Here is a 24354-nt window from a genome sequence, read left to right as displayed (position 1 = left end):
TTCTAATAGCTTTTCCCAATCTTTGATTGATCTAAGCTATGGGACGATGCATTTGCCATATATAGTTTACACCAAGTGAGACAGAGTATCAACATACGCTTCCCGGCCTTTATGTGCAAAGCCACTCACATGCTTCCACCCAGCCTTTAATTTCGGTGAAGTCCAACCACTCGGTTAGTGGTCACTCGCTATCAGCTATGTGTGACCCGAATGTAGGTGCTCCATCCACCTCTGACTGGTTGGCTTTTGACCCATCAGCGGTAACCTATTAGCATCGCCGCTGTTCTGTCACGGCTCACTCGGACTCGGACAAAGAAAGAGCTTCGGATGGATGCCACAGCGATGAGCTACTCTCATTTGGTCCAGTTTGATGACATGCAATGCTTAAAAATATTAATTGTTTGTCTGACAATAGACTAAGAAGTCATTTTAATTCTAAAATGAAGGTAGCATTAGTTGCCAAGTAGCAGGTTTACATCATTCGGTCGGCATTACCTCAAAATTAATTTTATCTGTATTTTTTGAGACAGGAGATTCAGAACCATGGCTCGGCCGAACCCATGCTCAGCGCCGTTGGATGCAGCAGTACTTCCACGAGGATACGGGCCATGTTAGGATTCAAATTTTATTGTTTATGCTAATCAATACTGATCATTTGGCTTGTAGGCCTGCACGTGCTCACATTTCTTTAACCTGCATGTGCTGTCACGCGCTCCTAAGTACTATAGCGCACTAGACAAACTTGAGAATAAAAAAAGTATATGTTCAGCAGTGTTTATATTTTCCCGTACAAATTGATTATACATAGTGGCAAGCATATTGTTTTTTGTGCTTATCCTCTGATTTTGCCAACAAAGGGCTGAATTTTGTCAGAAAAACATGCGTTCATGTGTTGTCAGAACAAAATACATGTGTTGTCAGAACAAAAAACTGAATTTTGTCAGTTAACTGACACTTACAAGTGTGAGGTGACACAAAAATCACTAGTAAATAGTCAAGACACCAAAAAACTCACTGTACACCAAGTAAAGTGAAGCACAAAATTTTCTGCAAAAAAAAAAAGGAAAGAACAAGTTAAATAAAGCTTCAGTCAGAGCACTATACATATTTTCTTGAGTGGGACCATTCAAGTCGCACATAACGAGGCGAATAAAAAATAGTAAGCTGACGTGGTCACCATGGAGATTGAAGATGTATTGTACTATGTACCAATGCAAGGTTCATAGTTTAACGCCTAAGGGAATCATCAAACAATAGGCTTTATTAGCATTACTAGTCTATTAAACAGCAGATAATGACTCCCGCCATGAGTATTGATGTGTGCCAAACACAAATCCCAATAGATGATGCGAGAGGATGTATCGTGTTGAGCATGGGTTCGTCTGCACCATGGTTCCATGCAACATTTTTGGTATTTTTTTATCTAAAAAAATCAAAGCACTTGGCCATATTAGTAATGAAGCACCTGATGCAAGGATTAACGACTGCAAAACTTGATATAAATCTACGGAAGAGCTCAACTAGTATTGTGGATCAGTTGCACTGTCAAAATTTCAAATTTTAACACTCCTGGCATCTTCTAATTCAGCCTAATCAATTCAGCGGGTAAACATTGCTCTGGTTTCTTAGTTTTGGCAGATCTGCACCTGGCATTTGTTTGTCTCTTGTTATGCAAGCTCGTTTTCCGCCTCTGCCAGTATATAGTGTATTGCTTCTCTGTATGCAAGCTTGTTTTCCGCTTGTGCGAGTATATACGTTGCGTTGCTTCTCTGTGTTGGAACCAAAAGGAGCAATTGACAGCTGATCTAGATGTCCAACACGAAAAAAAATCATGCATATGTGTGAGCCCTCTATATCACCACCGCCGCTTTGCATTTTGCAAGGTTCTTTTTGTGTGTGAAACGGTGCAAAAGACTCGTCATTTTTATTGATTAAGAAGAGAGTAAGAATTTCTCGGTTAATTGACGAAAAACCGAGCTAAAACCGATACAACCCAACCCATATGACATGGGTACCCGGCCAACCAGACAACCGACATGGAACACCCGAGCTAAAAAGAAGAAAAGATATCGACTGAGGAGTCGCAAGCGTCACCATCATCACCGAACTAGCGACTCCGACTTCACCATAGAGCTCCATCAACTAAACCAACCCGCAAGCATCTGCATAGAAGCCATGACGGCACATGCCACGAGCTTCGCAAGGGAAATATGCAGGACTTGCCAGACTGTGCCGTTCGCAAACGACCACTGAGTGTCTATCATCGTCACCGCCTGAACTCGCTTCACCACAGCTCTGACTTTCAAAAGCAACCAGGCAAGTATAATCCTGTGTGTTGGCACATCTTGAATTCCCAATGCCTCACAAGCCCCACCCATGGAATGCAAAGAGATCATACACAATGAAGATTTGTATGAGGCAGACTTTCATGCCTGGAGTATCACGTATTACTAGTGTGCTCCACCTCTACATGGTCGTAGCTAGTGACACTAACCGACCCATTGATATATCGATGGCATATGGTTATCCGATTTGGATTCCAAACTCTCACGACCTGGGAACATATATGGAGTTATCACCATGAATGCAATAATTACTAACTCGCTAGTACTCCCTCCGTTCCTAAATATTTGTCTTTCTAGAGATTTCAACAAGTGGCTACGTACGGAGCAAAATAAGTGAATCTACACTCTAAAATATGTCTACATGCATCCGTATGTTGTGTCCATTTGAAATGCCTAGAAAGATAAATATTTGGAAACGGAGGGAGTAGTACCGTACCATCTAGTAGTTGAGAACAATTGAGATGCATGATAGAATGGTCCTTGCCTAATGTTGCATGCTAAAGTCAAGAAGCTTCTGAGTCTATAACAAGCTTGTGTTTTCCTTTTCTTGCGCATATCTCTATAAATGGATAAGTTGGTTGAAGACTTGATCAACTGCAAATTCAAGTATAAATTTAAGTTGTTATGTGCCAACTCATGACATTGAGAATTTACATGCTACTTGCCTAGGTCAATTAGTTGCCAGCTTTGTCGTATTATTGTCGTTCTGTCAGACCATAATGAAAGCGCAATTTCTGTTTTTCTTGAAGACGAATATGATATTGGTCCTTTTTCCCAGAATTGAATTTCTCTTTTAAGATTACTTCCTGATTTAGGTGTTTTTCTAGTGAGTCATGGTAAAGCTCCCAGACGGCGTATTTTTTTTAAAGGAGGTCCTCGATAACGGGACATATTACTTTACATCACTACACAAAAGGTAAAAAAATGAACATGTACAAAGCATGTTACCAATCCATTTAAAGAGCAACGAAGGCTGGGAGCGGTCAAGTAGAACTCCGGTTCTAAGATGAACATGATGCAATCCACCGGGATGATGCACCTGCCCAACATTAAAAAGATCGAAACAAACGAAGATCGCAGGAGGCTCATGATGACCAGCCTTACATGTTTGTCGAGACTTGTAAACAGCAATGCAAGTGCTCCAAGCTTGACCGTGGCTAACTACATAAACATATGGGGCAGACTATTACAGATTTGACTGCAAAACAAAAAAAGTTTTGGTCAAATTGCTCTCTGCCGCTGGATCATGGTCGGAGGGCATGGCAACCCTCAGCTCATCTTCATGTACGTCAGCCACAGCAAAAGCTACAACATGCTCTGCCGCAAGGGTTTGATCTCTATAGCTTCCAGAGGAAGTATTTGACATACACTCTTCAATTCTTCGATACAACACGCTTTTGTTTCAAGGGGAAAATGAATGAGAATAATTAAAAGAAAAGATGAATATTGGCTTCAGCCAGTGGTTGAAAACGTCCGTAATCCAGCAGTTCTCTGACTAAATGGGAGCCAAGAAAACGAAGCCAGCATTCACTCTTCCTCAGACAACTATCAGGCATTACAAATATCCAGCCAGAAACAAAGTACTAGTACTGTACTAAATCCAATGGAAAGGTCTGGGCCCACATTAGTGCAAACATTAGGATCTCAAGCGCGGAGAATTCTTTTCTTTAGAACTTGGATAACAAGTACAAAAATGCATATTCTGACAACATATTCTGATCTCTCATTCGAGCAAACGAAAACCAAGCACAGACGGCATGGAGTTGGAAGCTACACAAACGACACATGGAAATCACAGGACTTGGGCGGCGGTGTTCAGCTTCTCGGCGACCGCGATCTGAGTCCGTGTGATGCTTGACAGGTATACCAGCGCAAGATTGTCCTGCAACAGCAAGGAGATATGGTCAACGGTTAGCCATGGGAGAAACCATGATAGCCATTTATCAGCACAGGAAAAACTAGTTACCTGAATCTTGTCATTGAAGAGCCTGTCAAAAGATGCTGGAGACAGCTTTGGCATGGAGGAGACGGTGTCAGCAATGAACCTGCCTATCTTGTTGTCCGGTGCCACACGAGCTTCCTACAAATGATTCAACAAACTTTCTTAAGAACCTACGGTCAAGATACAAAGTACATGAACGATAAGTGGCAGCACAATTTCTTACGACAACATCATCAACATATTTGTAGATCTCGTCAATAAGAGCATATAGCTTTTGCATTGAAGACTCCATTCCTTCCAAATCATTGGGGAGCTTCTCCACCATCGTAGATTTCAGCATTTCAACTGTGTCAACAGCAAGAATAACATGTAAAAAATGTTTTCCTTGTAGAACAGATACTATTTCTGAAGACGCCAGAATATTAATTACAGAATACTTTCAATAAGCATTCCACATACTAGTGTACCAAACTAATGCAAATGAAAAAATGAATTGTTTTCTTCCAAGAACAAAAAATCCTTCCACTAAAATTGCCAGTCTCAACTATTTTTACACAAACACAGAAGAGTTCGGTTTCAACTTTACTGGCAGATGAGTTATTGAACATCTTGTCAGGCTTTTGTTTCTTCATAGATGCTTAGAATACCTCATTTAGTTCAATGTAATCTATTCATCATTCTAAACAATTTATTCTATGTTATTACCACAGAAAAAAGGTTCTGAAAAGTTAGCTACCAGATCAACAGAGTCAATTTACATGTATGGAACCATTCTAAACGTGAAACTTACATCCAACTTTTTCTGCATCAAGCATCTTCAACTCCAGAGGAATTTCCTGAAATTGTGCAGCAAGGTGCCTATCTCCAAGAGACAGGTTGGATGAGACATAGGCTTTGATGGAAGCCTCCCCCATGGTGAAGCCAGTGTCAACAGTAAGATGAATAGGGCTCTGTACTTCTCTTGAATAAAATTCGTGGATAAGCGTACTACCCCCTGAAACACCAAAGCCAGTGGAGAACCTGCATGTAGATAATATGATATCACCATGCGAGCAAGGTGGAGTATTTGTTTGCTTCAATAGCTACTTTCTTTTGTATGAAAGTAAATCTCTCCTCTTGCAACATTAAAGCCTAGTGACCTCGCTGGATGTGCTTTTGCTGCTACCCTTAATCGTTGGTTAGAGTGACTCTGTCTACAGCACTAGACAGAACATGATTCAATGACAACACCACCAAACATAACATTTCATATGACTGGACAACCATCCAACCGGGTGTCTATGCAAACACAAATACATGGGCCGTCATATGTATATAAGCTCAAGTCAATTTGTGTTATCAAAAGAAAAACTCAAGTCAATCTGGAAACAATCGTAAATTTGCACTAACATAGAACCGGCATTCAAGTCAACAAGAACAATATCAATCGGACATAAGAACTAGGCGCTTCCATCCATTGTCAAAATTACAGTGACAGGTGCTATCAAACAAACTCATAAAATTAAGGATAGTTGTACAATTTTGTCATTTGATATGTCTCACAAGTTCCGTCTACTCAAGACCTAACTGTCTATGCGCACATGGACACAGAACCAATGTCAGCCTGTGTAAAATATGCACCAACCAATCATAATGTCGCACTAGCATATAAGACGGTATTTCAAGGCAACAGAAGAACATTATGAAGAAATACAAAAACATACCATCCCACAAGCACTTCCTTGGGGTTCACCTTCTGGTGCGACGCATACATGTTGTGGTGGTACTCAATGTCGAGAGCAACCTGTTCACACAACACAACACCAATAAACGTCAGAACCGCAAGCTCAACTAACAAACCCTAGATCTCTGGCTAGAGTTCGGCAGAGGCTACAGTAAAAATCGCATCGGTGAGAGATTTTAGCCCAGCTTCGAGCTGGGGGCACGGGGAGGGGGGGGTACCTGGTCGGCGGACTCGCTGTGGGGGACGACGTAGGCGTTGCGGACGTGGACGGTGCCGTCGGGGAGGACGGAGCCGAGGAGGGTGCCGATGACGCGCTCCGCCTGGTCGGGCCGGCGCACGAAGCTGTCGCAGATGGTGAATACGACGACGGCCTCCACCCGCGCGGACGAGGAGGAGGAGGACGACGACGGGAAGAGGAGCGCGGGGCCCGCGCCGCAGGCGGAGGTCTCCGGCGCCGCCATGGAGCTCGGTGAGGGCAGCGAGGCGAAGGGGGAGGAGCGGCGGCGCGCGGTGGTAGAGGAGGAGGAAGGGTTGGGGGGAAGGCTCGCACTCGTTTAGTCAGCTAGGGTTTTATTTGTCTTTGAGATTCGGGATGGAGGGGGTGCTTTGCTTGTTCGAGAACGGAGCCTCTGGCCTTGTACAAACTTGTGTGAAAGATCTACCATGATGAAAATAAAACATGTCCATAAAAAAACATGTACTGTATCTATCATGATTTAAAATGACAGACTTATATTCGATACATAGGTTTAGAACAACCAAGCAGGAGGATACGTCAACTGCTTCAATCAAGTATGACTAATTTAACCGGATATGTTTTAGTCACATAATGTTTATTTTTACGGAAAAACTTTCAATATCAAAGTTCAAAAAAACGCTAGCCCTTAATTATGCGTTTGGCCACCTACTTGCGCTTTTTTCTAACTTATGCACGATTAGCGCAATTATGCGTAATTAGGCATTAGCACTGTAGTGTGAAAGAAATAAGCTATACGGGCCGGCGTAGCCCGTTAAACCACAGGTCCATCTTCCTATTCTCCTATTAAAGCTCCCGTGTGTGTGCATAGTCGACAACAAAATCTAGGTTTTCTCCTCACGCCGCCTATCCACCTGGCCCTCTTTCTCTGTTGGTGCATGATGTCGCTTTCTCCCTCTTCCTCTGCCCCTTGCTACACATATGGGAACCAGTCAGTGAAGCTCAATTTCTCGCCATATAAGCTTGATCCCACTCCGAAATCCGTCGATTTGTCATCAGAGTGGCTGAATCCTCTTCGGCGATGATGAATCCTCACAGGGAAGGTCTAATCCTCATCTGGGAGATTTATTTCTTGCCCGAGAAACGCGATTCCTCGCCGGAGGATCTTGTCGGGCACTTTTTTGAGTGCCTAGGGCCAAAGTGAGGTGCTATGCCAACGCCCAGCGCTTAAGCACGCCTAGGCAAGCGCTTAATAACGCCTTTTTGAACTATGATTCATCTTCAATCATGGTATTACAACGAAAACCATAAATAATAAAAATTACATCTATATCCGTAGACCACCTAGCGACGACTAGAAGAACTGAAGCGAGCCGAAGGCGCGTCGCCATCATCACCCCTCCCTCGCTGGGGTCGGGCAAAACTTGTTGTAGTAGACAGTCGGAAAGTCATCTTGCTAAAGCCCCATAGGACCAGCGGACCAGAACAGCAACCGCCGCTGTTAAAGTGTAGCGTACATCGGGGGGATACAACCTTAAGACACATGAACGTAGACGACTACAACCAGATCCAAGAAATCCACCAAGGTCAGATCTGCTGAAGACACACCTCCACACGCCCACCGATGATGCTAGGCGCACCACCGGGATGGGGCTAGGCTGGGAAAACATTATTCCATCTAAAAGAAGCATCCACCATCTCGTCTTCCTGAGCAGGGCACAAACCCTAACAAAACTCAAAGTTAGTAGATTTTCACTATTAATATGTGAAAAAAATCGCCTCCAAATTGGTATCAAGCGAGAAGAGTGCTTAGTATAGAGGTTACAGGTTATCAAATGAATGTAGTTAATGTTAACAGGGAGCATGTATAAAGGGAGGCACGCATAGGGTGTCAGCCAGCCATAGGGAAGATTACGGAATCTTCACCAACAAATAAATAGTTGTGGATTATGTTTTGGAAGCTTCAAGTGGTACCAAGGGTTCGGGTTTTCTGGTGAGGGTACTGCGAGGTATCTTAGCAGACTTGGTTACTTTGAAATATAGGCATATTAAGCCCATTGGGAGGTGTGAGGTTTGTCGGGCCATGGATGAGGACTTGATACATGTTTATAAGTTGCACTCATTTGAAAAACTTCTGGTTGGCAACAAGGGGTCGTTTTGACTTTCGTTTGCCGAGATTATGCCCAGACACATGGCTTAAGAATATCTTGCTTGACCATATATTTTCTGATGATGACAGATGCAAGGTAATCACTATTATGCACTCTATTTGGTCTTCGTGCAACCAGTGGACACATGATCATGATGGATACGATCTTATGCAAGGGATCAAATGGGCACACAAGTCTCTATGTTTGCTGGAAATTCCAAAGAGAGGAAAGAAGAATCCAGTGGGCTAATGCTGGAGACCGCTTGATCCTAGTTGCTTCATCATCAACACCGCCAGATCGATGGCTATTGATGCTATTTAGGGGGCGGGTGGTGTGGCCCGTTCTCATATAGCTCAAAGGGGGGCTCGAATCCTTTCATAGATGAACTTCTGGTGATATTCACATAGCTCAGAGGATACTCGCACGTAACTATTGAGGTAGAATGTCTAGAGTTAGCAACCTCTAGAACTCGCTCAGTAATTCTAGATCAATTGCAATGCCTAATCTGAAGGAATTGGAGGAGATGGTGTCTAGTTTTGCTATGTTTTGGTTACTCATATTGGGAGAACTCTTAATGTCCCATCAGTGTACTAAGTTAGCTTATACTTTTGACGGGACTGAAAGTTGACTTGTTCAAAACCAAGAGTTCCTTATAGGCTGCCTTCGAGTAGATTCTAGCTGTTTACTACTTAAGTAATAGAGCTCACTAGTTCGATGCTCAAAATATGTAGGTGGTGGCGGGGAATTATGCCTTTAGATTTGTTCCGACATCCTAGCTTAATAGGAATTATAGAATACACATATCAATAAGGAATTCCCTTTTCGAGAGCCCATTCGCAAGCAATCAAAGTTAATCATGATTGACTTGGATAAATTTGAGGATGGGTGACCAACTGAAAGTTGATCTCGGGAGCGCACGAATGAGGACAAAGTGCGTGGAAAGACTAGTGTTGGGCATGTGGAGCCAATATAGATTTCGCCAGGGGTAACGGTCGGTTCCACCGATGGTTGTGACCGTGGTGTTACATTTTTCATAGACTTGAAACTTCTAGCCTTCAAGGCACACTACCGGTTATCACCGACACTTGCTTCATCTACTCGATTGGGCTCTCGCTTCTGCTTTACTGGAGAGGGCGGTATGAAAAGGATCGGGTCTATAGTCTTGGTTTACTAGAGACGTGGGAGAAGAGAGTCGAATGGGAGGTACGTCATGTTATGGTGTACCAAGTTTATGCAAGCAAGTCACGAAGATGAAAAGCTACAAAAGTCATGTACTATGTTCTTTATTTTTTGACCTCATTTCAGGGTCGCCGATGACGTACACTTCCTAGTCTTTTTTAGGCATGCTCACTATCTAACCTAGGTTTCCTGGACTTAGCATAGGGCTTGTAGATTATTTGTTGAATGTGAGTAACATGCATGTTCATGTTGGTCTTTTTACATGAATGGTGGCATGATGAGGTGGCATAGTTATATGTTGAGATAATTAGAATTATTGGAGACGATCAACTATTTAGGTATAGCACTAGATTCTTAAGCACGAAGTATTTTTTGCGAGAAAACTTCTGATCTACTCATCTTCAATCATGACAGTACAACACACACCATAAATAATAAAAATTACATTCAGATTCGTGGACCACATAGCGATGACTACAAGCTTGTTGCAGTAGACAATTGGGAAGTCGTCCTGCTAAGGCCCCCTAGGACCGATGCACCAGAACAACAACCGCCGCTGAAGAAGAGTAGCGTAGATCGGAAGGATCCAACCTGAAGAAACACGAACCTAGACAAACTATGACCAGATCTGAGCAAATCCACCAAAGATAGATCTGCCGAAGACACACCTCTGCACGCCCACCGACGATGCTAGGCACACCACTAGGACGGGGGCTAGGCGGGGAAAACCTTATTCCATCTTCAGAGAGCCGTCGGCGTCTCGTCTTCCTCAGCAGGACACACACCCTAACAAGACTCAAAGGAACATTTAAAAATATAAGAGTCGGGATCCACCATGTCGCCATGGCCCTAAGGCCACCGGAGACGAGGTGCACCGGCGGCGGTGCCGGCGGGAGATGGAGGAACCCTCTTAAGCACGCAGTATTACTCCCTAAAATAAGCAAAGGGGTAAAAGTAGTTGGTTAAGAAACAAAGAAATTGGATATTGAAAACGAGCACATTCCTAATTTGCATTTGGAAGCTACCTATTCTTATGCTAATAAATATACTTGAATACCAGCACTTAAAGTTTTTTGCATTACCCAACAATTAACGTGTTTTTATTAGAGTTAACTGCATGAAGCCACCACAATTGTGGCATCGTTTGTAGAGAAGATGGTTTTGCAATTTACATGACGCGCAAAGTTTTTTGTCATTGCAAATCACGCTATTATTTTACAAGGTAACTATGGAATCTTCATCACCGATTACCTTGAGTCAAACTAGCTTCAATTACGTTAGTTTGACTCAAGGTTTGGAGTACAATCTTGCAATATTTAGATAGGAGGATAATTGATACCCCAAGCCCTTATCGTTGGCTTGGGAGTATACAAGTCTTAGAAAGAAAAGGAAAAATAACAAAAAAGAGGGCTACTGTTTGTTGGGCGGGGATATATAGGGCCGAGGCCCACCGCCAGCCCAGCAAACTCATCCAAATGTCGTAGGAGGAGTGGCGCCTGCGTAGGGCTGTGCTTATGTTATCAAGGCCAAAGCACAGGGAAACAAGCCTTTCGTTTGGAAAGTCATACCCGCGCGTCGACCTCCAAGTGGGCAGAGGGAGCGCGCGTCCTTTTAGGGTTGATCACGCGCACTTAGCCGTGCAGCTCATTACGCTAACGCCACTCGCCCTAGGACTGGACCAACACTTCACCCTCGTCATTGCTCCGCTGGCGAACCGCGAAGGTATATAAGCTGGTCTGGTTTCGCTCAGGTAAGCGAGGTGGGACTAAAGAATGGGTGGGTGAAGAAGATGCTAGCGTTGTGCCGCTGTGTGCGAGTCTGGCTGTGTTGGGCTCGAAATGGCAACGGATGGATGGGCCTCCTGGTAGAAGTTAAACATGATGAAGCTGCCTCAATGCATCAGAAGGAAATTCCCCTAAAAAGATCAGAAGAAAAAAAATATTGCACGTGTGTTTTCACACTGACTGGAGCACTAAAATTTGTTGAAGATCTTCATCTCCACGCTTGGAAGAGACCTAAAGATCAACCAAACCAGCTAGCGCTAAGCATGTGCGCGCCAATTACATCAAGAACCGCAGTAGAAGTGCGAAAAAAAATGGTGAAGCATCAGCTGGTCATATATTATTCATACGGTGTATGCCGAGAATAAAAAAGGAAAGGAACATCCAAGAACTGAACTGTCTTAACCCGAGAACTTGCGCCCTGTCATCTTCTCGGACTCGTATATGATGTGATTGATAAGGCCCCTTGCCGCACTGCAAAGCAATAAAGAGTTTCAGAGGACATGTTGCGGCGAGAATAAAAAAGGAAAGGAACATCGAGGAACTGAACTTGTCCATGGAGCAGTCACTTACTCGTCCTTCATCTTCTGTATCTTCTCTGGATCAGTCTCATGCATGTTTTTCTTGAACTGTTGCCTCACCATGGAAACGAGAAGCCCCGTGTTGTGTTGCTGGGCCAACAAAAACAACAGCTCTGTCAAGCGTGAGTGTTCATATGGTCATACGATGCCATAACATCGAGGGTGAAAAGGACTTTGGTTCTGGTTGCAATGGCATTTTATTCTATGCTGTGGAACTGATTCTCCTTCATCATGTAGATAAAAACACAAAATATGCATGTTCCAGGTGCATTATAAATATGAAGATCATTTCAAGTGCCTTAAAACAAATACACACACTCACACATAATGCTGCCAGAGAAACATTGATACCTTGGAGCAGTTTTCAGCAAAGTAAACAGTGCGGAGTAATTCAAAATAATCACTTATGGATATTTAAATGGCAAAGGAGCTGATGATGGTGCAATTAAACTGTTAGTTCTCACAGAACACTCTCAGGATTAAATATACTTGGTCTGTCGAGGAGAACCGAGCGAGCTGGGTTTGTGTTAAGAAGTAACAAGATAACAAGATAGTTCAAGAGAAAATATGCACACCTGATTGCCAATGAACTTAGCCCTCCTTAAGCATTCGCGGAATAACTACAACACGACAGAAACAGATTATAAGAAGCAATTAAACATTTTCTTACTCAGATTCTATGATTTCATTTTTTTTCCTGTTTCATGAAAATTTCTTGTTATAAACATAATACTGCAGAGTTGGGCCGCACGGGGAGTACCAGATGTGATTTGCAAAAGCTGAAGCTAAAAGGATAAAGTCATGGATGGTGCTACTCTGACTCCAGAAGTGAAACTTCAGAAGTGACTACCATGTACAACTCATTTTGAGGGTCAGTTCCTGTCTATTACAAAGGTGTGAAAGGAGCCTTACTCTGAGTGCATTATCAGCAAGTTCTGGAGGCAGAGCTTTTTGCAGTGAAGGCATATTCCTTTACTCTGCGATAGTCAATGAACAGAAAAAACAATTACTTGCTTAAACATGTAGATCTCAAAGCTTTATTGTTCGGCTATGGCAATTATGGAGTTACTTTCCACACAATTATTCGATGCAAAAAGGGTCAAGGCACACGCACCAGTATACAGGAACCTATTTATCAAAACATTATTAGAAACGAGTGGAGGAAAACCTGTCCCCAATGTGATAAAACTGAAAAACCACCCCATGGACCATAGCTAATACAGTAAGAGACTTTATGGAAGTATCAGCATTCCAAATGTCAGGCCCATCCAGATCGTAAGTGGGCCTCAGTTGCCCCTCCATGATCAATGCAAACATCCCAGACTAACAAAAAGAGCAAAACTACAAGGCCTTGTGTACACTTCTTCAGGAAGATGCCTGTCTTCCTGTGTGTGTGTGTGCGTGCGCGTGTTGGGGAGGGAGGGGGGATTCAGGGCAAAACCTTTATATACACAGATAAAATAAACCTAGATGAGAAATATAAACAAGAACACACAACTCAGGCAACGCCAAAAAAAGGCAAACATGTAAACAAACCAAGAATTAGTCCTTCAGATGAATATATGCCTAGCTTAAAACTTCTATCTAGTAAGAGTTAATGCCTGAAAAAAAAAACTGGTATGTATAACCTCAACATCTCTGCTTTGTAAAAAAAGCTGTGATCAGACTTCACAGTTCATTGTTTATGTCCCTGATATGAGGCAGGCTACTCATCTTAATTCGTAATGAGTTGAGAGTACTTGGGTCAATGGCTCTGGGGCTAAGCTGCAGAACAGATTGCAGTGCCCAACCGTCCATGCCCTCACAGTCTCACACATTCTTTAGGAAAACAAACTGGAATGTTAAGCAATTGCAGTGCACATAGATTGAGCAATTAGCTCTAGCAGTTTCAGGAATCATATGAACTTTCTGACGGTTTACACCGCATTTATGAAACTGCTAGAGCTAATTGCTCAATGTAATATCTGCACATAGATTGAGCAAAACCAGTATCTGCACATTTACAACATCCCTATTTTTCACCGCATCCCAAGCAAAAAATTGTGGGACTTAACAGATCCAATATGTGTACATCATATCCAAGCATAAACCAACATTTTGCCCATTGACAAACCCAATATAGTGCTTTAGATAGATAGATATGGCCTCACCTTGCCGCTGGATGTCTGGAGGGGAGGTTGACGGCGGGGGCACAGGTTGGAGTCGGGTGCAGAGGCCGGCAGCGGCTGCACAGATGCGTCGTCGACGGCGGCGGCAGAGAGACGGGGGCGCGGGGTCGGGGACGAGCTCGGAGCTCCTTTCCGGCTGTGGGGAGGCAGAGGGAGGAGGTAGGGACCTCGTTTCCGGCGGCAGAGGATTCGAGGAGGGCGATTCCGTACGCACCTAGCCCTAAGTGTGGCATTATTGCAGATATACCCACTGCACACGACTGTATTTAGCACATTCTGCATTCATAATTTTATTTTATTTATTTTTTCAAATTAAACCCACTACATGTGTCCGTGATCTTTTCTGTATCTTTTTTCATACAAAGTTGTGATGGGATGTAGTATCCGGATTCGGGGCGGCTAGGGCATTGCCACCGAAAGACGCCGTCGGGGTGAAGCCCGTGTGGCCGACGGCGTAGCCTTTCCTCGGCTCCTCGCGGCTTCCTCTCTCGATCTCTGTTGCGAAGTGCGACGGCGACCTTCGTTGTTGGGAGCAATTGATGGTGATCGGCTCTTGTCGTGGCATGACTGTTCGCTTGTGTGAGCATGATCTTCATTTGTGTGGTACCTCACGTCAAGACCATGCTGTGTACGTAGCTGTGAGGATTGTTGGAAGTGGTGATGGCATCACAATTGTTATCAAGAGATGATTGGCGATGATATGATTGTTGCTGTAGATATTTTTTTGACCTCGTGATTGCTGTTGTAGATTGTTGATCATTGGTTTGATCACTCGGAGTTTTTTTTCCTTTTTCTTTACTCCACCAAGGCATAGCTTCGGTCTTTGTTTTGACTTTGCTAGTTGCTGGTGTGATTTGTATGTGTTTATTGGTGTTGGTTGTATGCATCCTTGTATTTGTATCCCTTGATGCTTCATTTCTTAAACCAAGGCATACTCTACTGGCTTTCCTTTGCCGGGATTGGAAAAAGATATAGAGCATCATTCTGGTCCTCGAAAGTAATAGTATTAGATAGTTCCTCGGTCAATTTTTTTAGTTATTCTTTTGTTTTCACTTCAAACTTAAATGTTTTAGTTGCTGGTGTGATTTGTATGTGTGTATTGGTGTTGGCTATGTGCATCTTTGTATTCGTACCACCTTGATGCTTCATTTTAAACAAATAAAATCCATCTTTGTCAAAAAGGCAACCAAAGGATATTCCTCCCGCTTGGTAGCGAGGCAAGCAAGAAGTTGTTCACAACTTCAAAACCACTACCAACTCCAGACTTGTTTACCCCTTCTTTTCTTCAGAGGATAATTCCAGACTTGTAATGGCTTGTGAATGGGTTTTAATACTACTTTGCAGTGGATACATTACGGTAGAGGCAGATGGAACGATCGCCACGGTTACTTGCCGACAAATTCTTCTCGGCACAACAAGCCAATGAAATTAATCGCACAAACCACCCCACACAGAAGAAAGCACCACAATCTCCACCGTCCTGTGATAACACAACCAGCCAAGCAAGGAATCAACACGCTAGTATATCTAAGGCCGGATGCAGACCCGCCTTCAGCAACACACCAACTCAACGCACGCAACAAACAACAGCATCAGCGAGTCCCATCCCAGACCAATGAAGTTCCTGTTCCAGTTCCCCTGCTGCTCGTGCTTCTGCTACGTCAAGAAGAAGAAGAGCGGCAAACCAAAGGACTGACGAAGCGGCCGAGCGTATGGCTGAAGATGCTGCTCCGCTCCAAAGTATCGCTGCACTTAAACAGATGTGCACCTATGCAATTAGCATCTATCTGAACTTTGTGTATGCTATGTGTGGAGTCGTCACGTACAGCGTGGCACACTCTGTTTCATCATCATCATAATGTAATGTAAAAAAGTCAGGCCCAAGTGGCTCAGTTGCTCTTGTCTTTCTCTGTGGCTTCTGGTTTGTGGATCCCTATCTCCTGCATCTGCTGTTCGACCGGGACGAAGCCAGTCTCCGCGAGGAACCTGCAACGCGCAGAAATCTCAGCTCACTAAGATTGTTCGCCGCAACAGAGTGTAGATAGCGTGTGGAGAGTGAGGGTAGGAGAGGACAGGGGAGACCTGTTGAGGAGCACGAATAGAACCACGCCGATGGTTATGAGCAGAAGGACGTGCCCGACGATCACAAAGTCGCTTGAGAAAAAGGCTAGGTAGAGCATGGCGGTGAAGCAGAATGCCAGTAGCAAAAATGTGATCTGGAGCACGACCCACGTGGGAGCCTACACCAACAAGATAAACATCGGTTAGGATACTTTATTACAGTTATTTGCGCATTCCATAACCACATAAAAAAGGGAACAATATTATGACTAAATCTGGGGCTGAATACAGGAATATATCGTAAAGCACGAGATCAAATTAAATTTAAGAACGAACATAATAACGCACATTGCAGTATTTCTTACATTAACACCAGAGGACAAGGCTCCCACCAAGATAGCTTCAGCTGATGATACTTGATTTGGCGATTGTCCTGCCATTCTCACCCAAATTTATAGGCACTGGCACAAATAACAATACATTATCACCTATATGCTTCTGCGTGAAACAATAATGGTTCTAGATAACACATAAATGTAGAATGATTTGCAACATGCCAGGTACCAATTCTGCCTTAAGTGCCGCCGCACTACACAAAAATCCGGCCAAGTCAATATTTATTCAAAAAGGCCAACACAGTTTCTCTTGTGGGCAACAACAGCCTCAAATTCATACTATATCATCAATTGTAAGCATAAAAGCAGGTATAAAGCTCGATGTTACTGCACATAAACATGTGATAATCACAGCACCATGCCAACAATCTGTAACACTAAGCAAGATATACGATGCACTAAGTATATGTCAAGTCATGTGAGTTTCCAAAAAATGTGGGAGTGCTACACCAATATCCAAATGCATGTTATTTGCTTAGTGCCAAAAAATATATGCAATAAAGCAAGAGTGAAAACATAAATACAGACCCATTTGAACATAAAACCATAACAAGCAATACTCTGGGTTATAACATAAGATCCTGCCAATAACTTCGTCAGGTAAACCAATACGTCGAATGAGAATACCAAACTATTTACTGTTGACTTTGTTACCAACCTCTCCAAACTAGATCAACTATGTGAATTCTGACCAACCTAGGTCAAGGACACCGGTAGTCACAAGCTAACTTACTAATCCATCTCACTAGCCTAGTTGCGCCTTTTTACTTTCTTACCAACCCAGCTTTAAAACAAATCTCTCAAATAGGCGGTGGTATGCAGGATTACCGAACAAAAACACTAGCTCTAAATAAACAGCAGCTCTATATAAACAGCAATATGCAACCATACAAAAAGGGGAAACTCATGCACCTCACCATAACCTTGATGCCACAGTTAAGAAGCTACTCTACCATAAGAACAATATTGCCACCAATTGCAGCTAAGCCTTTTCATAATTGCAGCTAAGCCTCACACAGAACTCCCTAAAACCCCAAATTTGCTTATCCAGTTTTCACTTACCATATCCCGTATTTTCTGAATATTTAATGCCACTCTTATCTAAAAGACTACCGTCGCCGGTAACTCCCCAATTTGTATCTTTACCGGTGAAGGTTCCAAAAGGTTTGTTGCACAGGAGTGGTGCAGCTCGGTGGGGTTGTCCGGTGGATCTGGGACTCCCAGGCGGCAGCGATCGGAACATTGTGATTCCAGGTTTAAACAGATGTAGGATAAATCTAGACAATATAGAATTTACACTGCACATAGATTTTGTAATTAGCTCTAGCTGCTTCAGGAATGATATGAACATTCTGATGGTTCGCAGAAAGCATACACCAAACACCGTACATATCTTAACAGACATTAGCAGGTTCAATATCCGCACATTATTACATCCCTATGGTTTACCACATCCTAATCAAAGTAATTGGAACTTAACAGATCCAATACATGACATCCAAGCAGTATACAGATATGTGCCCACTAACAGATCCAAGAGACAGTAATATAAACCAAAAAAAAAAAAACATGAAAGAGGGAGGGAGGAGATGCCTCACCTTGCCGCTTGAGGGGAGGTTGATGGCGGCAGCACGGGTCGGAGTCCCTGCACGGGAGGATGCGGAGCTCGTCACAGACGGGGTGACGGGGACCGCACAGGCTGGAGCCGCTAGAGGGGAGGATGCAGGGGACGGCGGCGGCAGCACAGAGGCGGGGACGCGAGGTGGGGGACGAGCTCGGAGCTCCTCTCGGCGGCGGAGGCAGCAGCTTCGTCGGCGAGGGAGGGAGGAGTTAGGCGGCGACCTTGATTCCGGCGGAAGAGACTCGGATGGGGGCTCTCAATTTCTTTTGGTGTTCGGGTGCGACCTGCCCGTGTGGCAGTCTCTTTTGCCACGTCGACGCGGGCCCGTCCAGCGAAAATGCTTAATCAACAGCGTGTTGCCGGCTAAATACAGGCAAAAATCATGTTGGGTTCGGAAATTGCTTTCGAAGGTCGAGCTCCATTGAGAACTTTAACAGCGTGTTTGACAAAATTTGGTAAGGGAAATGAGAGTTTAATGTAGGAAGTTGTATTGAGATTAGACATGAGATGAGTCGTTTTATTCGCAATTCGTTCGTGGGAATTGACAAGGGAATAGACAAGAGAAATTAATGTAAAGTTATGATGAAGGGTTAAGATTGACTCACTAAAACAATTTCTTTCCAACTCCCACCCCCTTCCCTGTTAATAAAACAATGGAAGTTGGAGTCTTAAGTCCCATGACTATTTCCTTATGAACTCGCAATCCTCCTAACCAAACAATAGATTTGAAGTCTCGTACCCCTTCAATTTCCATTCCCTAGCTCTAATTACCCCCAATCAAACACGTTGTAAATGCAAAATTCAAATATCAGGAAAAATCATATTTTTATATTAAAAAATCTAAAAAAATACAGAGATAGATAAAGGCATAATGCACAAGTGTGTAAAATTTTCAGGACGAAATAGGGAATATGCAAAAAAACAATCTTGAGCTTTTTAACACATGGTACTATTCATCCTTTGCACAGCTCACATTTCACTGTATTTCATCTTGAAATATTACACACATACACCACACTAGTTGTGTATGTAATTTGACAGGGTGTATGAAGGTTGGATGGGCTAGCAAAGCGACTTTCTTTCTGTCTGGTGGCCTGTGTTAGGCTGGGCTGATGCACTATCTAGTGTTTGATTATGCATGGTCTATGTTATGATCGTTCATTCTTACTAGTGGTGACCTTATCTCACATGACACTAAGATATGTAGTTTGAAATAAACATTGTTTGAGTACTAGCTAGTAAATAAATGACAGTTCATTCTAACTACTAATAAATTGCGGTTCAAATTAATAGTCATATGGTTCAATAAGGGAAAGATCATCGTGCCCAATTAGGAGGAAATCCATTGTCGTCTTCTTCATGCTTCTTCTTCTGCTGCTGCTTCTTCTCGATGTGTTGTTGCTCCTTCTTCTTATTTAGATCTTTGCGTAACTTCTGTTTGCCCACATTGCATCAAATCACTCCAATATTTTGCTCTTCCAAACTTCACTATCAAATGCATCCATACTATGGCCAGAGGTATCACCATCATCGGCCATCACATATTCCTCCTTCGGCACAAACTCATCACAACCCCATTATAGGATTCAGTTATGGAGGATGCAAAATGTAAGAACAATCCTAATATGGGTGGTAAAAGGGTTAAATGACTTCTGATTCAGGATCTTAAATCTATTCTTCAGAATTTCAAATGTATTCTCAACCATAACTCTAACGCTAGAGTCTAAAATCAAACAATTCTTGTGCAGTCCTAAGATAGTTCATGGAAGAGAACACATTCAAATGATACTTCGTTTTCCTGAAGGGTGGAAGAACACCAGGCTGACATGCATAGCCAGCATCTCCTAGGTAGAACCCGTCATCGGGGATATTGAGGCCAACTATTGGGGAATGTTGCATAAAATGCATTTTTTCTACGTTCACCAAGATCCATCTATGAGTTCATCTAGCAACGAGAGAGGGGAGTGCATCTACATACCCTTGTAGATCGCGAGCGGAAGCGTTCAAGAGAACGGGGTTGAGGGAGTCGTACTCGTCGTGATCCAAATCACCGGAGATCCTAGCGCCGAACGGACCGCACCTCCGCGTTCAACACACGTACGGTCAACGTGACGTCTCCTCCTTATTGATCCAGCAAGGGGGAAGGAGAGGTTGATGAAGATCCAGCAGCACGACGGCGTGGTGGTGGATGCAGCAGGGTTCCGGCAGAGCTTCACCGAGCTTCTGCGAGAGGGAGAGGTGTAGCAGGGGAGAGGGAGGCGCCAAGACTTCAGGGTGCGACTGCCCTTCCCTCCCCTTCCTTTATATAGGCCCCCTAGGGAGGGGGCGCCGGCCCTGGAGATGGGATCTCCCAAGGGGGCGGCGGCCAGGGGTGTGGAGTGCCCCCCAAGGCAAGTGGAGGCGCCCCCCCCCCCACCCTAGGGTTTCCAACCCTAGGCGCAGGGGGGCCCAAGGGGGGGCGCACCAGCCCACTAGGGGCTGGTCCCCTCCCCACTTCAGCCCACGAGGCCCTCCGGGATAGGTGGCCCCACCCGGTGGACCCCCGGGACCCTTCCGGTGGTCCCGGTACAATACCGGTGACCCCCGAAACTCTCTCGATGGTCGAAACTGCACTTCCTATATATAATTCTTTACCTCCGGACCATTCCGGAACTCCTCGTGATGTCCAGGATCTCATCCGGGACTCCGAACAACTTTCGGTTTGCTGCATACTCATATCTCTACAACCCTAGCGTCACCGAACCTTAAGTGTGTAGACCCTACGGGTTCGGGAGACACGTAGACATGACCGAGACGCCTCTCCGGTCAATAACCAACAGCGGGATCTGGATACCCATGTTGGCTCCCACATGCTCCTCGATGATCTCATCGGATGAACCACGATGTCGAGGATTCAATCAACCCCATATACAATTCCCTTTGTCAATCGGTACGTTACTTGCCCGAGACTCGATTGTCGGTATCCCAATACCTCGTTCAGTCTCGTTACCGGCAAGTCACTTTACTCGTACCGTAATGCATGATCCCGTGACCAGACACTTGGTCACTTTGAGCTCATTATGATGATGCATTACCGAGTGGGCCCAGAGATACCTCTCCGTCATACGCAGTGACAAATCCCAGTCTCGATCCATGTCAAGCCAACAGACACTTTCGGAGATACCTGTAGTGCACCTTTATAGTCACCCAGTTATGTTGTGACGTTTGGTACACCCAAAGCACTCCTACGGTATCCGGGAGTTACACGATCTCATGGTCTAAGGAAAAGATACTTGACATTGGAAAAGCTCTAGCAAATGAACTACACGATCTTGTGCTATGCTTAGGATTGGGTCTTGTCCATCACATCATTCTCCTAATGATGTGATCCCGTTATCAACGACATCTAATGTCCATAGTCAGGAAACCATGACTATCCGTTGATCAATGAGCTAGTCAACTAGAGGCTCACTAGGGACATATTGTGGTCTATGTATTCACACGTGTATTACGATTTCCGAATAATACAATTATAGCATGAATAAAAGACAATTATCATGAACAAGGAAATATAATAATAATCCTTTTTATTATTGCCTCTAGGGCATATTTCCAACACCAACCAGTAAAGTCATGCTGTCAGCAAGAATGCTAGCATCATGGGACGATATTTCCTAGCTAGCTAACACATATGTGAACTTCGGATCAAATTCAATAGTAGCAAGCACATTCTGACATGTCTAGTGCTTTCTACCCTTGTATGATGCAACATGTGACCTTGACGTCTAGCAGTCACATGAGTACCATCTATTGCGCCAATGCAATCCTATAATGACATGAAAATATGGTGTTATGGCTGTACAAAAACAGTACGAGCATTTCAAAACATGAATTGTAAGTAGTGCTTACGTTGAAATACATGTACCATCTTGGGTTGTTGAGAATCTTGCTAGGAGTTTGCCCAGTTGATGCCTTGATCGTCTCTCATGTGAGCTCCCAATAGTATACAAGACTTGCTTGAAATACCTTGGAATAGTCCTCATTGATCTCTTGGACGTGTTGTGAACAACCCCCAACCTCTGACTATCACTTACAACAAGAAGGAACAAGAAAACTTGCTATTCCACATTGGTATGGGTGCTATGTTGTAGCAGCCTCTGTTTCTAAACGTCTCCACAAGCTTTGCCAAAGGTGATATTTTTACTCGAAGCATCCAAAGAGCCTCTACATCATTATAGTTGTAGATGCAGTCTAGATTTGCCATCCTCTCCCTATTTCGGATTAACATTGGACCATAATTAACGACAGTCGTATCACTCCGACGAACATCTCTCTTGTGGACCAACATGACCCAAGACTGGATCACAATTATGGGTGTTGCTACTTGAACAACTGGCTTCTTTCGTTCGTCCATAACCTAGGCGACATCGATCCTACACTGTGGTAACTTTTGACCTTAGGAGAAAACAAGTTTTAAAAAATCACACTGGTAACTTACACGTAAATAGCATGATAATATACAAAATCGAAGTCTTGATAACTTATGTTCAAACACTGCTGAGGGAGTCCTGGACTAGGGGGTGTCCGGATAGCCGAACTATCATCATCGGCCGGACTCCAAGACTATGAAGATACAAGATTGAAGACTTCGTCCCGTGTCCGGATGGGACTTTCCTTGGCGTGGAAGGCAAGCTTGGCGATACAGATATGTAGATCTCCTACCATTGTAACCGACTCTGTGTAACCCTAGCCCTCTCCGGTGTCTATATAAACCGGGGGGTTTTAGTCCGTAGGACGCAAGAACAACAACAATCATACCATAGGCTAGCTTCTAGGGTTTAGCCTCCTTGATCTCGTGGTAGATCTACTCTTGTAAAACCCACATCATCAATATTAATCAAGCAGGACGTAGGGTTTTACCTCCATCAAGAGGGCCCGAACCTGGGTAAACATCGTGTCCCTTGTCTCCTGTTACCATCCGCCTAGACGCACAGTTCGGGACCCCCTACCCGAGATCCGCCGGTTTTGACACCGACATTGGTGCTTTCATTGAGAGTGTTGGGTTTCGTAGTAATTTTAAAAAATTTCCTACGCACACGCAAGATCATGTGATGCATAGCAACGAGGGGGAGAGTGTTGTCTACGTACCCAACGCAGACTGACTGCGGAAGCGATGACACGACGTAGAGGAAGTAGTCGTACGTCTTCACGATCCAACCGATCAAGCACCGAAACTACGACACCTCCGAGTTCGAGCACATGTTCAGCTCGATGACGATCCCCGGACTCCGATCCAGCAAAGTGTCGGGGAAGAGTTCCGTCAGCACGACGGCGTGGTGACGATCTTGATGAACTACAGCAGCAGGGCTTCGCCTAAACTCCGTTACAGTATTATCGAGGAATATGGTGGCAGGGGGCACCGCACACGGCTAAGGAACAGATCACACGGATCAACTTGTGTGTCTAGAGGTGCCCCCTGCCTCCGTATATAAAGGATCCAAGGGGGAGGGCTGGCCGGCCAAGGAGGGGAGGCGCAGGAGAGTCCTACTCCCTCTGGGAGTAGGATTCCCCCCCCCCCAATCCTAGTCCAACTAGGATTCCTCGGAGGGGAAGGGAGAGAGGGGGGCCGGCCACCTTCTCCTAGTCCTAATAGGACTAGGGGAGGGGGAAGTGGCGCAGCCACCTTGGGCTGCCCCTTTCTCCTTTCCACTAAGGCCCATGAAGGCCCATATGGCTCCCGGGGGGGGGGGGGTTCCGGTAACCTCCCGGTAACCCGGTAAAATCCCGATTTCACCCGGAACACTTCCGATGTCCAAACATAGGCTTCCAATATATCAATCTTTACATCTCGACCATTTCGAGACTCCTCGCCATGTCCGTGATCACATCCGGGACTCCGAACAACCTTCGGTACATCAAAATGTATAAACTCATAATGTAACTGTCATCGTAACCTTAAGCGTGCGGACCCTACGGGTTCAAGAACAATGTAGACATGACCGAGACACGTTTCCGATCAATAACCAATAGCGGGACCTGGATGCCCATATTGGCTCCTACATATTCTACGAAGATCTTTATCGGTCAGACCGCATAACAACATACGTTGTTCCCTTTGTCATCGGTATGTTACTTGCCCGAGATTCGATCGTCGGTATCCAATACCTAGTTCAATCTCGTTACGGCAAGTCTCTTTACTCGTTCCGTAATACATCATCTCACAACTGACATAT

General features: G+C 44.3%; 3 protein-coding genes across 4 annotated transcripts; all 3 read right to left on the bottom strand.

Moving 5' to 3' along the window:
* Positions 1-3917: 3917 nt before the first annotated feature.
* Positions 3918-6591, bottom strand: LOC123136012 (eukaryotic translation initiation factor 3 subunit F). The gene is made up of 6 exons (XM_044555286.1): positions 6229-6591; positions 5991-6070; positions 5078-5307; positions 4511-4632; positions 4312-4425; positions 3918-4227 (listed from the first exon to the last, which is right to left on the bottom strand). The coding sequence occupies exons 1-6, from the start codon at positions 6469-6471 to the stop codon at positions 4138-4140; spliced, it is 879 nt and encodes a 292-aa protein (XP_044411221.1). The 5' UTR covers positions 6472-6591; the 3' UTR covers positions 3918-4137.
* A 4866-nt stretch (positions 6592-11457) lies between these two features.
* On the bottom strand, positions 11458-14308 carry LOC123133659 (uncharacterized). The gene is made up of 5 exons (XM_044553099.1): positions 14048-14308; positions 12810-12874; positions 12473-12517; positions 11890-11987; positions 11458-11790 (listed from the first exon to the last, which is right to left on the bottom strand). Exons 2-5 carry the CDS (start codon positions 12861-12863, stop codon positions 11718-11720), a joined length of 270 nt encoding a protein of 89 aa, XP_044409034.1. The 5' UTR covers positions 12864-12874; positions 14048-14308; the 3' UTR covers positions 11458-11717.
* A 1163-nt stretch (positions 14309-15471) lies between these two features.
* Positions 15472-18451, bottom strand: LOC123133658 (uncharacterized). 2 transcript variants are annotated; one of them, XR_006465340.1, is made up of 5 exons: positions 18120-18451; positions 16492-16587; positions 16148-16305; positions 15892-16051; positions 15472-15811 (listed from the first exon to the last, which is right to left on the bottom strand). XR_006465340.1 is itself a non-coding variant. In XM_044553098.1 (4 exons), exons 2-4 carry the CDS (start codon positions 16564-16566, stop codon positions 15955-15957), a joined length of 330 nt encoding a protein of 109 aa, XP_044409033.1. In that variant the 5' UTR covers positions 16567-16587; positions 18120-18448; the 3' UTR covers positions 15472-15954. The 2 variants fall into 2 exon arrangements, 1 of the variants encoding a protein (XP_044409033.1); XM_044553098.1 differs by having other exon boundaries at positions 15472-16051; positions 18120-18448.
* Between the last annotated feature and the right edge of the window lie 5903 nt (positions 18452-24354).

This window comes from Triticum aestivum, chromosome 6B (genome assembly GCF_018294505.1).
Source record: "Triticum aestivum cultivar Chinese Spring chromosome 6B, IWGSC CS RefSeq v2.1, whole genome shotgun sequence".
NCBI lineage: Eukaryota > Viridiplantae > Streptophyta > Magnoliopsida > Poales > Poaceae > Triticum > Triticum aestivum.
Note: the sequence above shows the minus strand (reverse complement) of the source record. Positions and strands in the feature narration are given on the sequence as shown.